Source organism: Camelus bactrianus, chromosome 5 (assembly GCF_048773025.1).
Source record: "Camelus bactrianus isolate YW-2024 breed Bactrian camel chromosome 5, ASM4877302v1, whole genome shotgun sequence".
Taxonomy (NCBI): domain Eukaryota; kingdom Metazoa; phylum Chordata; class Mammalia; order Artiodactyla; family Camelidae; genus Camelus; species Camelus bactrianus.
In genome coordinates this window covers 62,007,578-62,023,762 of record NC_133543.1, presented here as the reverse complement: position 1 = coordinate 62,023,762, position 16,185 = coordinate 62,007,578, and the positions used below count along the sequence as shown (strand labels likewise).

The following is a 16,185-nucleotide window of genomic DNA, read 5'->3' as shown; positions in this document are numbered from 1 at the left end:
GCACCCATTTCCATTCCCATCACTGATGCATAAGGGTTTCCTTTTCTCCACATCCTCACCAACACTTTTTATTTGTTGTCAATAAATATGATGGTTATTATTGTAGCCATTGTAACAAGTGTGAGTTGATACCTTCTTGTGGTTTTGATTTGTATTTCCCTGATTATTAGTAATGTTGAGCATCTTTTGATATACCTATTGGCCATCTTTATGTCTTCTTTGGAAAAATATCTGTTTAGATCATCTGCAGTTTTAAAAACTGATTTGTGGGGTTTTTTTTTTTTTTTGCTATTGAATTATATACAGAAGATACATTTTGTACTAGTTGTTATATTTGGATAAATGTATTTCTCACTTATACCAATATAAAAGTTGTTTTTAATAAAGTAGATTACTATAATTTTAAAATATCCAGATATTGAAATCCCAACTTCTCTTGATTATTCTGATTCAAATATTTAATTCTAAAGTGAAAGCGCAAAATCTTTTTTGACAAGATGTTTATAATCTAGAAACAGTTGATATAAATTATAGGCTTTCAGGTTTTATAGTCTTTGTTGTAACTACTCTGCCATCGTAGTGTGAGAGCAGCTATAAACAAATGGGCATAGCTGTGTTTCAGTAAAACTTTATAAAAACAAGCAGCTGGCTCACAGGCCATAGTTTACCATCCCCTGACCTAGTGCTAAAGTTTTTAATCTAATATATAACTGTTACATATATGATTTTTAAGGACTTCTAAAATTCAAGCCTGAAACCTTTGTGTATACTGTAAATTTAATGACAGAATTTAATTACCCTTTCAGTATTTCTAGTAATTATGGGAAAACTGTGGCATGGTACTTTAAGTAACTACATGTTTCAAAAATATGTATGTTTAAAAATAATAATAGTATGTTCTCATTATAAAAAGTCAAAGTACCCAGAGGTAAAGTAGAAAATGAAAGTTTATACTTTTCCCAGTTCCATTCCCTAGAAATATTCACTTTTAATAATTGGCCTATGCAGTGTCCTTTTAGGTGTTCAAACTTGTGAATGAGATTATACTGTGTACTGTTCTGCAACTTAGAAAAATTTAAAAGTGTTTTAATTAAAAAGTGAAAATATAAGCACTATGTGTTTGAGGAAGGGATTTTTAGATAAATACAATCTAAGGAAGGATTCTAGGAAAGAGCATACTTCTCTGCCATTCTGCTTAGTTCCCTGAGGTGATTTTGCTTTTCTTAGGTTCTTTCCTTCCAATATCAAAATACATGGGCACTTTTGTCTTTCTTATTCTGTGTTTTACAGCAGCATATTTTTAGAAATTAAGATTTTATAAACTAAGCCACAGTATTGAGTAACTTGCCTGAGTTGCAGAGCTGGTTAGTGGGAGATCAGAGAAGAATACTTTGAGATACCACCATCCCAAAATATTTAATGTGTATGTGTGATAGATTATTTTCTTCTGGTTAGAAACAAAGCTTAAGAATTAATATTACCTTGTTTTAAAAAATATTATGAAACAATACAGAAGTATTGCTTATAAAATGAATGAAAATAGAAGTGAAATTATTCTGCCAAAGGATATACACATTAAAAATTTTGAAAGTCATTGTCGCAAAGTTTGAACTGTTTTCAGTCTCTCACTCTGTAGACATGCCTAAGCCAACATTTTAGTTACAGAGAATTTTAGAGATTTAAATGTATTTCAAATTTACCCTTATTAAACACTTTCAGGATTATTAAACTAACTCATTTGAAGGATTCACTTGAGAATTTAGCCTTTGTCTGATGCAGTCGTACAGTCATATAGCAGGATATAAAGCATTTGAGTGAGCATTAGGAGTATAGAACTGATATATCCCTTTGTGAGATTTTTTATTTTCCTTAGCTTATAGGTGTGACACTATCATAACATTATCTCTATCTCTTTTCACATAGTCTTCCTTCTTTATGTATTTCTGTGTCCAAATTTCTTCTCTTCATAAGGACAACAGTCATTGGATTAGGGTCCAGTCTAATGACCTCCTTTTAACTTGGTTACCTCTAGAAAGACCCTATTTCCAAATAAGGTTACATTCTGAGGTATTGGGGACTATAATTTCAACGTTTCTTTTTGGGGGACACAGTTCAACCCATAACATTGCTCTTAACCATGATTGGGACATATAGTCACCTGGCCTCTTTCTATTGCATAATAGACTCTAATTTTTTAGTGATAATAGGTCAGAACATACCAAGGAAGAAAATAATGGGACATACAACAAGCCAGAGAAGTCTTGGCTAGGAAAAGAGGACCAAAATGCAAGGTTGGAGGCAGTGTCCGGAATCTAGGAGGTTTGCCTAGATGATGAAGAGCAGGTGAACAGTGAAGTTTCCAAGATTATAGGCTAGACCATAAGATGCAGGAGATAAAATATTCAGAGCAGTATTATATAATCTATGGAAAAGTACAAATCCACTTTTCTTTTTAGTATTTTATAATCTGACTATGGAGAGAAGGTATAAAAGATAAGAAACATTAAATAGCAGTTTATAATACAAAAACAAGTTAAAATATGCCACTGACAGGGTATGATTATCAACTAACTATAGTTTTCTTAGAAAGGAGAAAGGTTTTCTGAAGTTGAAATTGCTAGTAATGGCTTTATAAAGAAAGTAATGTTTTACTCAGACATTAAAAGATGGATAGAATTTGAATAGGAAAATAGCTTACACAGAAGAAGAGCATGCAGTGAGGAAAGGGCAAGTAAAGAGAGCTTTTAGTGTAAATATTACTACACAAAGGAAAGTATCTTCACAGAAGATAGGAATGATCTGACTTTGATCAGTGATCTGGTAGGACAAGAGTTATTAGCTGTAAGCATATGACCAGAGAGAGATGTAGAATTCTACAGATACCAGTTCTTGAGTAGAGCAGGGCCAGAGGATGAGCCTTTAAGAGAACGTTATAGTATGCTTTGTGCCTTCACTGAACTCTTTTTAGTCTTAACGTAAGAGTTCTCCCTTTCTACATTTATTCTTTGCCATTTATTTCTGCTTCCTAAGGCATCTCATTCCCCTATGTATTCCATTAGTCCCTTCAGCATCTTCAGTCACTCTTTAATTTAACTTTTCTTCTGTCTTCTAATTTACTTAGGTTGTTCATATCTTAGACTTTTATTTAAACTAGTTCTTCCTTTTTAGTAACGATGTTTTTCCTTCCACTGTTGTCAAGCATTTCAAATGAGAGTTTAAATTATGTCATTTTGTCAACATTCATTTCATCTGAATTTATTTTCACAGTGATACTTTAATTCAGAATTTTTAAGTGAGGATCGATTAATGGAAGTTTTATCTCTGTTTTATCATCAACAGTAAGCATACTTGCTCTTTGTCCCAGAGGGATGAATTACCTTATTTCTCAAGTTTGAAAGCTGCAAATAACAACCTTGAGAAATGGCCTGGTTAGTGAGTGGTCTGGGCCCTGCATTTTTGGCATATCCAGCAGGGAATGTAGGCACACATGAGATTCATGAAGGAATGTCTCCCCAAACTAGAACCCTGGCTGTCATTCATAATTCTACTGTTGCCTACCACATCTAGTCATTCCTAGATTAAATACTTTTAAACTATACCACCCTAGACCACATCGTACTATCTGGAATATTGCTGCCACTGCCTCCTGAGAAATCTCTGCCTCCTGCTCCCTTTCTATGCACCCATTCCTATTCCCCCTCCACATAGAACAGTCTCTCTAAAACAATAATTACTGTTGTACACACAGAACTTTTGGTGATTCACAAAATATGTAAATTATTAACATGATATACAGGGATCTGCTGGTTGAATCTCTTCTTTGCTGTCAAGCTGTAGCCATAGTGAAGTGTTTATTCTGTAGACACCCCTCCTATTCTTGTTCTCTGCCCTTCTGAAATGCCACCATCCATGGGCACATTTTTGCTTTCTGTGACTTGGTACCTCTTTAGTGGAATTTCTTTCTCTCACAACCTATCCTGATGGTTTTGGTTAAGACCTATCACCTTTTTGGTCCACCTGCACTAATTTTACCATCTTCTGTGCTTTTCTAGAATTCATCGGTTAGGACAGTGTATTATGCTATCCAGATTTTAACATTTCAGTATAATCTAAAACCTCCCTGAATTGACATGTGTAATACTTACTTTCATCTTATTGTTCCTATATATGTTTTCTCTTGAACTAGATGAAAACTTATTTTGGTAGGATCAACATGATAATCCATTGTTTTATACTTCTGATACTGTAACTTCATTTCTTTTGGGGGTTCAAGATGAATGATCCACGAATTAGGTTCTGTTTTATGGGACAGTAGTATTTCAGTTTATTTAAAGAAATTCTTCATAGGAATTTCAAGTTTGGGTCACTATAGACAATTTTAAAAAGATGATGTTGCGCATACAGTGTCACAATAAACTTGAAGTATTTTTCAATAGTGGGTATAGACTACTTTTTCCTGTAGACTTGGTCTATAGTTCAGGTCAGTACCTAATCTCCTTTTGTTTTTTGCTTTACTTTTACAGGCATATACTAGTGTCTCTAAGGCTTCACTTAGCCTTTCAGACCACAGAGAACTTGGAAAGATGATGAATACAATAATTTTTCATACAAAAATGGTAGATTCCCTGGTGGAAATGTTGGTGGAAACATCAGATCTGTCCATATTTTGGTATGTTGTAATTTTCTTTAAATCAGAATTTGAAATTTTTATTATCCAAAGATATGTTTCTTATTTTGCACTAGTGTAGTGCTTAAGACAGTTCAGTAATAGATCCTTAAGAATAAAGAAAATAGTGGACAACTTGCCAACAAAATTAAGTTTATCAAGTTGGGATTTTTTGTCTATTTTTAATTCTTTATAAGAGCAACTCTTACTGATGTGAATTTATTTTTTACACTTTCTTTGAGGAGGTGAAAAACAGTCACATCAAATTGTGTCATTTAGGCTACGAAAAAAAAAAGATTTGGATCAGGGTCAAATAGAGCCAATATTAGAAATTAAATACCAAATAATTTGACTGCAGTATTTGGACATTACTATGGTGATGATGTGGTGACTGTTCCCTCCGTTGAGCTCCACTCTTCTTTCCTTCTATCATATAGCTCTTTTGTTGTACTTAATAGTTTACAACCTTTGTCCCCTCTTTCTCCTCACATAATGTGGTTCTTGAAGGAAGGTCATGGTTTTGTTTCCTTAGTGTCTGACATAGTAGGTACTTAATAAATGTTTAAATGAATACATGATTGTGATAAAATTAATAAATAGTGGGATCAGGACTCAAACTTAAGTATTCTGGCTCCACAGCTATATAATGTCAACTCTGTTTCTGCTTCTTGACCTTTTTTTCTTTAGGAAAGCTGATGGAAATAACTTAGTAGGTTCTTTTATTTCTAAAATGCTGAGATAGTCTCAGTGGATAGTGATAGTAGTTTCTATATATTGAATAGAGATCATTATAAAAAGCTTCTCATTCCTGTTTTAAAAACTGAAGTATAGTCAATTTACAATGTTGTGTTAGTTTCTGGTAATAACATAGTGATTCAGTTATACACACACATGTATATATTCTTTTTCACTATAGGTTATTATAAGCTGTTGAATATAGTTCCCTGTGCTATATTGTAATATCTAGTTATTTGCTTATTTTGTATATAGTAGTTTATATCTGCTAATCCCAAACTCCTAGTTTATCTCTCCCTCTCCCTTTCCCCTTTGGTAACCATAATTTTGTTTTCTATGTCTGTAAGCTTTTCATTGCTTTTATTTTGGCAATGGGGAGGAATAATCTACACTGATTTTTGCAGTTTGTTGGTATCACTTTAATTAACAGAAGAAATCCAAATTGCCAGGGAGAGAAGGAGTAAGAGATCCCTTAAAAGAAACACAATAATCACATAACAAATTTGTAAGAATTTTAAAAATTATTTGGAGCCCTGTCCTATTGTCTGACCCAAAGACTCCCTTGGAAAGAAAGTGGAACGTTTTATGTTTAGGTATTTTTTGGCGGCAAAAAGTTTCCTTTTGCAAAAGAAGGATACAGCAATTAGAATTCCTCCTCTCTTTCTTGGAAATAAAGACACTTTTAGTAATGTTTAAATTTGCAAATTTTTATTCAAATTTAATTAATTTTTTTTGAGTAAAAGTAGGTTTGTTTAGAGAGATGCACACTCCATAAACAGAGTACAGATCATCTCAAAAGGCAAGATAAAGGCAGAAAGGCCTAGGAGATACACATTCCATAGGCAGAATGTGGGCCATCTTACTCAGAAGGGAGAGCGGCAGTCTCGGAGCATATTTTTTCTTAACCACATCCTTATTTTGTCTGTCACATACAAAATAAAGATGTTTACTGCTCTGTTTGTCTTATTATTCCAAGATGTACTATATTTTATCACCTCACAATCATTTAGATTTAACATCTTTTAAACTTGGAAGTAATTTAAAATTGATAGTGTGTCATTGTTTAATTGACAATGTTGTTCCTTCTTAGCGGCACGTAAAATAATGATGTTTCTTATAATAGATAGTGACTTGGCTTTGATGAAATTTGATGTAGGATTTGAATATTCATATACCATAGATATGGTTCATTTTCTCTTTAACTGTTTTATTTTAAAATGTGTTAATGTTATACAAATAATATTTTTATTACTCTAAAATGATTATTGGTGTGTAAGAGAAAACTCCTTGGAAAAATAACTGTTCCTTTCCTAAAAGAATAAATGCTACTGTTAGTAACTTTGATTCACTTGAATCAAATTAAATTAACTAAGGTACTGTATTATAAAATTTTAATTTTAACTATAAAAATTGTGATTCTAATTTTTGTTTCCTTACAGTTTTTATAGTCGTGCTTTTGAGAAGATGTTTCAACAGTGTCTGGAGTTACCCTCTCAGTCACGATACTCAATTGCATTTCCACTACTTTGCACTCATTTTATGAGTTGCACACATGAACTGTGTCCAGAAGAGGTAATTTCAGAGTGGTATTGTTATTTATATGGTATGCAGTATAAACGACGCAAACATGTAGCTGACCAAATGTTCACAAAGACTCACAACGTCATAATTACCTAATCTAACTCCCCACCTAATGCATCTCTATGCAGAATCAGAAGAATGCTTGAAAAAATATATGATAATAGGTATAATAGATGCAGTATACATTTGAATGGATAAAGACACGTACATGTTTATAGGAACATAGCATAAAGTCACTTGGAATAACCTTTATTAAAATGATGGTGGGTCAGGTATTAATATTTATGGTAAAGTTACATATAGTGATTGATTTTTGTATGCTTAGTTTTCCTCTGAAACTATCATTGAAAAGAGTTGGAAATTGAATGGAGGAGAGGTTACTAACTAAAAAGAAACATGTCAAAGAGGAATTTCACCAACTTATTGAATAGGTACAGTAAGCAGAATCCAGATTTGCTGGTATTTGTAAAACATTCACATACAGGCACATAGACACACAGTTACTGAGTAATTCAAGTAGTCAGCAGTTTTATAGATACTAAGTATCTATCAAAAATGTACTCAGTATTTTTTCTAATCTTTTAAGAAGAAATATTACTTTGCTAATATGGTAAGAATATATGTTAAAATTAAATCTTTTTTTTTTTCAAATAATTTAACTTAGTGTTGAGTCTCTTAAAACTACTGAACTTGTAGATAAGAAACTTATAGATGGCTGAGACGTTACTAATATCTTTAAGCATTAGGTATTATCTATTGCATATTGTTTTTCGTATTCCATTGGAAGCAGACTCTGAGACAGAAGTTAGCCTGTAAGAAATTTATTAGGCAGTACTTTTAGGGTAAAGACCTGTGAGGCTGTAATGCCACCAATTTTAATAGATTTAATAGATTTTTTCCCCCAATCATGACACATAAAATACATTATTAATTTTTTCTTTCCCATCATCCTTCCCATTAATTACCCATGAAGTCCTCCTAATTTTATTTGTGTGGTATCATTTCTTGAATCCATCTTTTACTTTCCATTGCTATTATAACTATTGTAGTTCAGCTTTCAATGGTTTTCATATGTACTCCTAAATAGTTTTTCTTCCTTCAGTATTTCTGCCTTTAAGACTTAACAATGCCACTAGAGTGCCTCTTTCCTTTTTAAAGTGCATACAGAGAAAATAAAAAATGTCTCAGGCATATGAGATCCTCAACAATTTGATCTCTATCCCCATTCTTTTTTTACTTTACGGATATGTATACATATATATATATAACATAAAAATGTGTCCTTTTAACCATTTTAAAATGTACACTTCAGTGGCATTAATTACCTTCACAGTGTTACGCAACCTCACCACTGTCCATTTTTGAAACTTATCACTCCAGCCAGAGACCCTGTATACCCTTAAGCAATAACTCTCCAGCCTCCTGTCCTTTGTATACTCTAGTCTACTTTCTGTCTCTATGAATTTGCGTATTCTAGAGAGTTCATATAAGTGGAATCATTCAATATTTGTCCTTTTGTGTGTCTGGCTTGTTTCATTTAACATAATGTGTCAGGACTCATCCGTGTTACAGCATATATCAGCACTTCCTTTTATGAGTAATAATCAGTGCTATGGTATATCACATTTTGTTTATCTACTGTATACTCACAGTCTTCTACTTTCCACTCCCTACTGTAACTAGCTCACCTAATATAAACCGTACTAATTTACTTGTCTACTTTTTGGCATCATTGAGGCTTTTCCTCATACATAAAATTCATTTCACTACACTTCTTACCTTTTCTTCAGTGCTCAGCTTAAATCCTACCTCCTCCAAAGAGATTTTCAGCATTTCTTCAGTTAGAATTTGTCCTTCCTTTACCATATTTTCATAGCACTTTACATCATTATTTTATCTGTCATCATCTACCTTGTGTCATTATTTTAAAGTTCCTATCTCATTTAGTTGGTTGTTATGTTCCTTGATAGGATAAGACTCAATTCTTAAGAAATAATTACAAAAGGTAATTATTTAGGTAATTAATAGTATGTTTATGTAGAATAGTAAAATTTATATAGTTCTGTCTTTTTTTCCATTTGATTATTACAGCAAAATAACAGCATAATCAGAACTACTAATAATTATCCTTAGTTTACAGATGAGGAAAGTCTCTGGTGGACTGATGTTTTTTCCTCCCTATACTTACATAGCTAGTAAATGGTACTGTTCTGTTTTTCATTTAGCTAATTTGTTAAGGGTTATTATTTTCCAGTTGTGCCTTGTTAAATCCTGTGATTGAAAAGATGCAAAGACACAGTCTCTACCCCCAGACAAATCCGTGATCTGATGATCTGTGCTGTGGTAGAAATAATGTTGAGGGAGTTCACCTAAGGGTGAGGGTCGAATAAATTGATATTCACAGTTAAGAGTTTTCAGTGCATTCTTGTTTTATAATTTTAGTTTTAGCTATTCATCTCATTTAGATCAGGGTTGTAGAAAATGCCTCTAGAATAACTTCTTAATGCTGAGGCCTCATTCTAAGCTGGAGTACTTAAAATGAATTTGCAGAAAGATAGTACCTTTTGGGGGGTGGTAATTAGGTTTATTTGTTTATTTAGTTTATTTTTAATGGAGGTACTGGGGATTGAACCCAGGACCTTCTGCATGCACTCCACCACTGAGCCATATACCTCTTCTCACCCTTGTACAAGCCACATCTTTTGCCTGGATGATGATTATTGCCTCCTAAGTGGTCTCTCTGCTTCTGCCATTATCCTCTGATCTCAGCACAGCAGCCAGAGTTAAGAAACCTTAATTGTTTTGTTTTCCAATCTTAGCATTTTTGAACCATTGAAGGGAAGTAGTGAAATCGGATCTGTATTTTAAATAGTCTAGGACGTCTGAAGCAATGCTAGTTCATTGTTCTTTTTTCAGGAAGAAGTGATAGCAAGGGATATGTTTTATCTTTCAAGAGTCAAAATTTGGTTAAACAAAACCCAAATATTTATAGTTTGAAATCTTTCCTTAAGTGAACCATCATTTAATTGTATATGGCCTATAGATCCCTTTTGGTATGGCTTCCTATTAAAGTTTTAAAGGGCATTTTAAATAAATACATTATAAGCTATGGTAGGTCTAGGAACAGTTATTTTACATGTTTAAGTTTTTTTTATATTCTTTTATATTATCTTTATTTCAACATAGAAATAATGTTTGTAAACTCTCCATAAGTTTGTTATACAATTATGGAAGGTCAGGGAAAGAAAACTTATAAAAATTTGTCTCTGTGTGAAGTGTTACAAATGTATAGTGCAAAATTGTACAGCATTATATACTTAACATTGCGGTCACCATTGAGAAGAAAAACTTATTAAACTATTGGCAACACCCACCAAAACTAAAAAGATACAGAATTTTGTAGCTAAAGATAGCTGGATTTGAGTGAGTGTATGTATCTACATATCATATATAATCTCCCAAAAGTTAGATATAATGTTCTTTTTTCCCCTTTTGTGTTCAGAAAATGCATGCATGTTCAGCTTTTTTTTTTCTCTTCTGAGACGGGGAATTTGATTTTAGGGAGCTGAATGTCTTGTGAATTTGTTTGTTTTACTGACTTGATTTCTAATGATTTTATTTAAATATTTGAGCTTTTCTTTTCCTGTTTATACACTTGAAAGTTCTTTGTTGTCAAGATTTACATATATATAAATGGTGAGATCAGAAAATATTACTCTAAATCTGTTCTTTCACATTGTATGTTTGATAGCTTAGTATTTAAGAACTGAATATAGGACATTGTGGAATTTGAAAATTAATAGTTTTCATGTGAAGGAAAATACTTTTCCTTTGAGATTCCCTCCAATCATACTTTATTTGTATAATCACTAAGTATTAAGTGTTTATATCAAACTACTATCTTATAATTTTTATTATTGCTGTTGTTACTACATTGTTTTAACAGCGACATCATATTGGAGACCGCAGTCTTTCTTTATGTAATATGTTCCTCGATGAAATGGCCAAACAAGCTCGAAATCTCATCACTGATATTTGCACGGAACAGTGTACTCTTAGTGACCAGGTGATAATTTAAATGTTTCCTTACAGATGGGAAAATTATATGAAGGCAAGAAAATTATCTCTTAGCTAGTTTTTTTTCCCCCCATTTTAAAAATTATTAACACTCAGTAAATCTCATTACCTCTTGTTGTGAGCCTCCATAGTTAGGTTTTTAAAAAATTGCTACTGTCCTTAGGATTACTTACAGTTTAAAATCCAGCCTCTCTTGCTTGTTATTCACATCCCGTCCTGATAGCTCAGACCTCTCTACCCTGCACTTGATGCTCCACTACCTAGTAGTTCTCACTAGATTCTGAACATACTGTATCCTTTCATACTTTTGGTCTTCATAGGCCATTTTTCTTTCAGGAAAGTGTTCTTTCTTATTCCTCACTTGCCTGGTATTTTTTAACTCGTCCTTCAACTGTAGCTTTGCTGTAACTACCTCTGTAAAGTGTTTCTTCACACAGGGTTTACCTGTTTCTGTTTTCCACAAAGCTGAGTGGGCTGTCCAGCTGGCTAGGTAAACTCTACCTCTCACTTACACCTCTGTTCTTAGTTCTAGCATGATATTTACTACATAGTCTGGATTTAGCTAAGGTTATTTAAATAGTTGTTTTCAAAGTATTTGGTGTAATGTGAGATTTCATTTCTTTCTAAATTTAGTTGCTGCCCAAGCATTGTGCCAAAACCATCAGTCAAGCAGTGAATAAAAAGTCAAAAAAACAGACTGGTAAGAAAGGGGAACCTGAAAGGGAAAAACCAGGAGTTGAGAGCATGAGGAAAAACAGACTGGTAGTGACCAAGTAAGCCATCCACTGTTACTGTATCATTTTGTCACAGGTAGAAGAGTTTTTTCTTTTTCTTTTTTTTTCTTTTCTTTTTTTTTCTTTTCTTTTCTTTTCTTTTCTTTTCTTTTCTTTTCTTTTCTTTTCTTTTCTTTTCTTTTCTCTTTCTTTCTTTTTTTTTTGTATGGCATTAGTACTGATGAAATGCTAGTAAATGTAAATTCTTCATTTCCCAGTTGTTAATTTTTTTTGTCTTTGTGATCTTGATTAACCAGTTAGTGCTTATTTCATCCCCAAATACAGATTTTTGGATTTTTGAAGAAAATGCATGTAATAGATGTAATTTGTCTTTATATGCTGAATATTGAAGGCCAAGAATCTGTCTAAAAGTTTTGGAGGGTATACTATAAGCAATCTATAATTTTCAGTTTATTTAAAATCGGGTGTCTGACACTATTTTGGCATCTTATCATGTATTAGAAAATACCTGATATCATTATTTTAAAATGGGTATATCAGACTAGATAGCATTCAGTGCTATTTGTAGGGGAGACATAGGTGAGCAAAATGGGTGAATATTTTTTGTTTAAAGTAAGTTTCCTACTTTCTTGTTTCCTGTGTTGAGCAAGCTATTGGCTATTTTGTAGACAACGTTCTTCCTCCACAACAGAAAGTACAGCAGGAGTTGGAAATGATTGTCTTTATGAGTGCAGAATAAGCTCTTTCTTGTGTATTAAGTCAATATATTTGAATAAATAAATGAATAGTGCTATCTTTAGAATATTGCTCTGAAAGGTTAGTGATATCCTTAAAGATTTTGAACTTTGTCAGTTTAAGAGAGAGATAAAATTGAATTCTGTAGTTATCCCAAAACAAGATCTGAGATATATATATATATATATATATATATATATATATATGTAAAATTAATTTTGTGTTGCTATGATAAAGTGTTGAAATTTTTATTAACTGTTTATTAATATTTTTTCAGCCTTGATAAATTGCACACTGCACTTTCTGAGTTGTGTTTCTCTATAAATTATGTACCAAACATGGTGGTTTGGGAACATACCTTTACCCCACGAGAATATTTGACTTCTCATCTGGAAATCCGCTTTACTAAGTAAGAAAGAATATAAACTTTTTGTTTGTTGGTTCAGTTAATGAGTTATATTTATTCTTCATATCTGTGCAATGTTTCCTTTTATGAGGGAAAGCATCAGTAGAAATGATGTAGTATAGAGAGTAATTAACTGGAAAGTATAAAGAGTAGTGAACTGGTATTAACTTAAATTACTCAGATTCTTATCCCATGCTTATTAACTAGTTATAAGATTGGATAAGCCAATCTCTGTGAGTCTTAACTTCCTTATAAGCAAAATGAGAAGATTGGGGCAAATCAGTGTACTTCAACTGGCAGGTGGCAACCGAACAGGATAGGATCACGAAATCAGTTTAGAGAGTTGTAGTCAACATTTAAAAAAAGATGGAGAGAAGGAAATAAGAAGAAACAGGAAAAAATCAGTTCATTGCATGTAGTAAGTAGAAATAATGCTTCATGAAACTTTTCAGTTACATGTATGTATGTGTGTACTGAGTTGTGATGCTAGATACATATCTTATAGTGAGTCACAGTCAAATGTTTGAAAACCCAGTACTTCTGAATTCAGATGTATGCTGTTATTTACGCTAGTAGAATTCTAGACTTGAGGCACTCAGTTCTAATTAGTTTTACATTAAATATGCTTTTTGAAATGATGTTTTATGTAACAAGTCAGAAATCTTTTGATTTTGTAAATGTTGCTTCAACCTTTTTCTAAAGTTACACACTTACTTATTAAAGAAAATATTGATTGATTGACAGGTTTTTCATGAAGGCCTTAAACCAATTTATAAAGCAAAATTTTGCCAAAGGTTTTTCAAAAAGTTTAGCAAAATGTTGTAATCACTAACAAGCAGTGCCATATGTATACATTGTGCTAAGTACTATGAGTAGTAATGAAATGATCTAAAGCTTAGAGCTACAACAATTACAGAACAAAATAGAATATGTAAGTGAGGAGTAAATTGAGTGTTAAGTCATCAGTTGAGAAGAGTCTAGTGTTGAACGAAAACTATCTTTTGCTCTTCTTTAGTAAGGCAGGCATCCTGACATGAAACCCAGAATGCGCCAGTGTTTAGCCCAAAGGGACCTTATGCCTTCTGTTATTTATTATTCTCAACTGGTTGGGGTGGTGGAGTGGTAGGTGGAAGATAGGGTTCAGTTTACAGCTCCCTTGTTTTCCTTCTGTAAACATTCTGGTCCGTTAATCCAAGGATAAGCAGATGTTCTCTTTAGCAGACATCTACTTAGTGATCAGGATCAAGGCAAGGCTGTAAACTTGTTTACCTGGGAAAGATTTTTATGCCAGGACCAATAGCTTGTGAGCATTAGTTGGTTGATTTTTGCTGGTAGTTGAACACACTCGCAGGACTTAGGGGCTGTGTACAAGGATAGCAGTTTTTGTCTTGAGCTGGTCTTCTGGGACTGTTACTAGTGATGAGGTTTGTCTGTTGTCTGTAAGGATTCATTCTTACAAATACAAGTCAAAGATCTTTACAAATCTAATGTTCAGGGAGTTTTAAAGAATGTAGAATAGGGGTGGGAAAAGATCATTTAGGAAAGGATTTTCAAAATTTATGTTTCCTTTTAAGCTTATCCAATTTCTTGGAATATAAACCAAACAGATGTGTGTTTTATGTGCTGTGAGTGACTAAATTACAATAAAGTTTTTTGTTTGTTGCCTTGTTTTTGTTACACATTTTGTTGAGAGGCAGCAGTAAGTCAGGCAAGTCTGAGGTCAAGCCATAGATTGACACTTTCAAACAAAGTGACCTTGATCAGTTTGAGTTCTGTGCCTTAGTTTTTTTCATCTGTGGAATGGTGGTGATAACTGCATAATAGGGTTATTAAATATGAGAATTGTAGGTGATACATATAAAGCCTAAAAAAATACGGGCACATCATAGTGCCAAATGCACCAAGGAATTCAAGCTGTGGACTGAATAGTCCATTGTTCTTGCTGTAGACAACATATCATATTAAAGGAATTTTTTTAAACCCTCTTTATTCTTAAATCATTTTTATTGATGTCTGCAGTATTTTTATTAGTCATTTGCATTCCCATTTCATTATACGTTTTAGATGTTTATTTTTTCAGGTTGTTTCTTTGAAATATAATGGTAATAGTAATTTCATGGATTTGTAACAAATTGTATTTAAAATTAATTTTATTGCTTATTTAATATTAGGGATCAACGGATTGAATGGCTTGTTTACATAAATGCAAAAATTAGAGCTTTTTTCTTACTCTTCCCTGCCCCCTACCCCAGGTCAATTGTTGGAATGACTATGTATAATCAAGCCACACAGGAAATTGCAAAACCATCAGAGCTTCTAACAAGTGTAAGAGCATATATGACTGTACTCCAGTCAATAGAAAACTATGTGCAAATTGATATTACAAGAGTATTTAATAATGTTCTTCTTCAACAAACACAACATTTAGACAGTCATGGAGAGCCAACAATTACAAGTCTATACACAAATTGGTAAGGAACATACTTAGAAATTTGGAGTGATACAAGTTTTTTTGTAATGAATGATTTATGAAAGATTTTTTTAATGGATAAATGCTCATTCATGTTAAGTTATGAGTCACCTTAAAATTAGGTACAGGAATGTATACCATAATAAACTTTGAATTAAACAGTTTCTCCCGGTTGTAAATTTACTTTTCTCCTTAGGTATTTGGAAACTTTGTTAAGACAAGTCAGCAATGGTCATATAGCTTATTTCCCTGCAATGAAAGCATTTGTGAATTTACCTACAGAAAATGAATTAACATTCAATGCAGAGGAATATTCTGACATATCAGGTGAATAATACTCTGACGTATTTTAGAAAATCAAGAAACCTTGATTCTTTTGGTTTTTGATTCTGAGATAATTTTTATCAATTAATGGATAATCATACATTCTATCTTAGACTTACCTTTGCATTTGTGTTCTTTTTTTGTTCTAGAGACTTGTCTTAGGGTTTTCCATTAATAATTTGCTTCTTAAAATATTTGCTCTGTCAAAGTATATAATTAATTACATTTCCTTTCAGAAATGAGGTCGTTGTCAGAACTTCTAGGCCCATATGGTATGAAGTTCCTAAGTGAAAGCCTTATGTGGCATATTTCATCACAAGTTGCTGAACTTAAGGTAATACAGTCTTTATTGATTTTAACTTTAAAACATTTCAGGACTATGAACAGCAAGCCTAGAATGTTAATTATTTTAACCTGACATGAAAGTTGTCGTATGTAAATGAAATTATTGAGCTAG

General features: G+C 32.6%; 1 protein-coding gene across 1 annotated transcript in view; it reads left to right on the top strand.

Annotated features, from left to right (window-relative positions):
- Positions 1-16,185, top strand: part of NCKAP1 (NCK associated protein 1) — an 84,350-nt gene that overhangs the window by 50,007 nt on the left and 18,158 nt on the right. The window contains exons 16-23 of the mRNA XM_074364005.1: positions 4,524-4,669; positions 6,841-6,973; positions 10,929-11,048; positions 11,693-11,832; positions 12,806-12,937; positions 15,187-15,405; positions 15,601-15,731; positions 15,965-16,062. Of these exons, the coding sequence (XP_074220106.1) occupies positions 4,524-4,669; positions 6,841-6,973; positions 10,929-11,048; positions 11,693-11,832; positions 12,806-12,937; positions 15,187-15,405; positions 15,601-15,731; positions 15,965-16,062 (1,119 nt within the window). The remainder of the gene's footprint in view (positions 1-4,523; positions 4,670-6,840; positions 6,974-10,928; positions 11,049-11,692; positions 11,833-12,805; positions 12,938-15,186; positions 15,406-15,600; positions 15,732-15,964; positions 16,063-16,185) is intronic.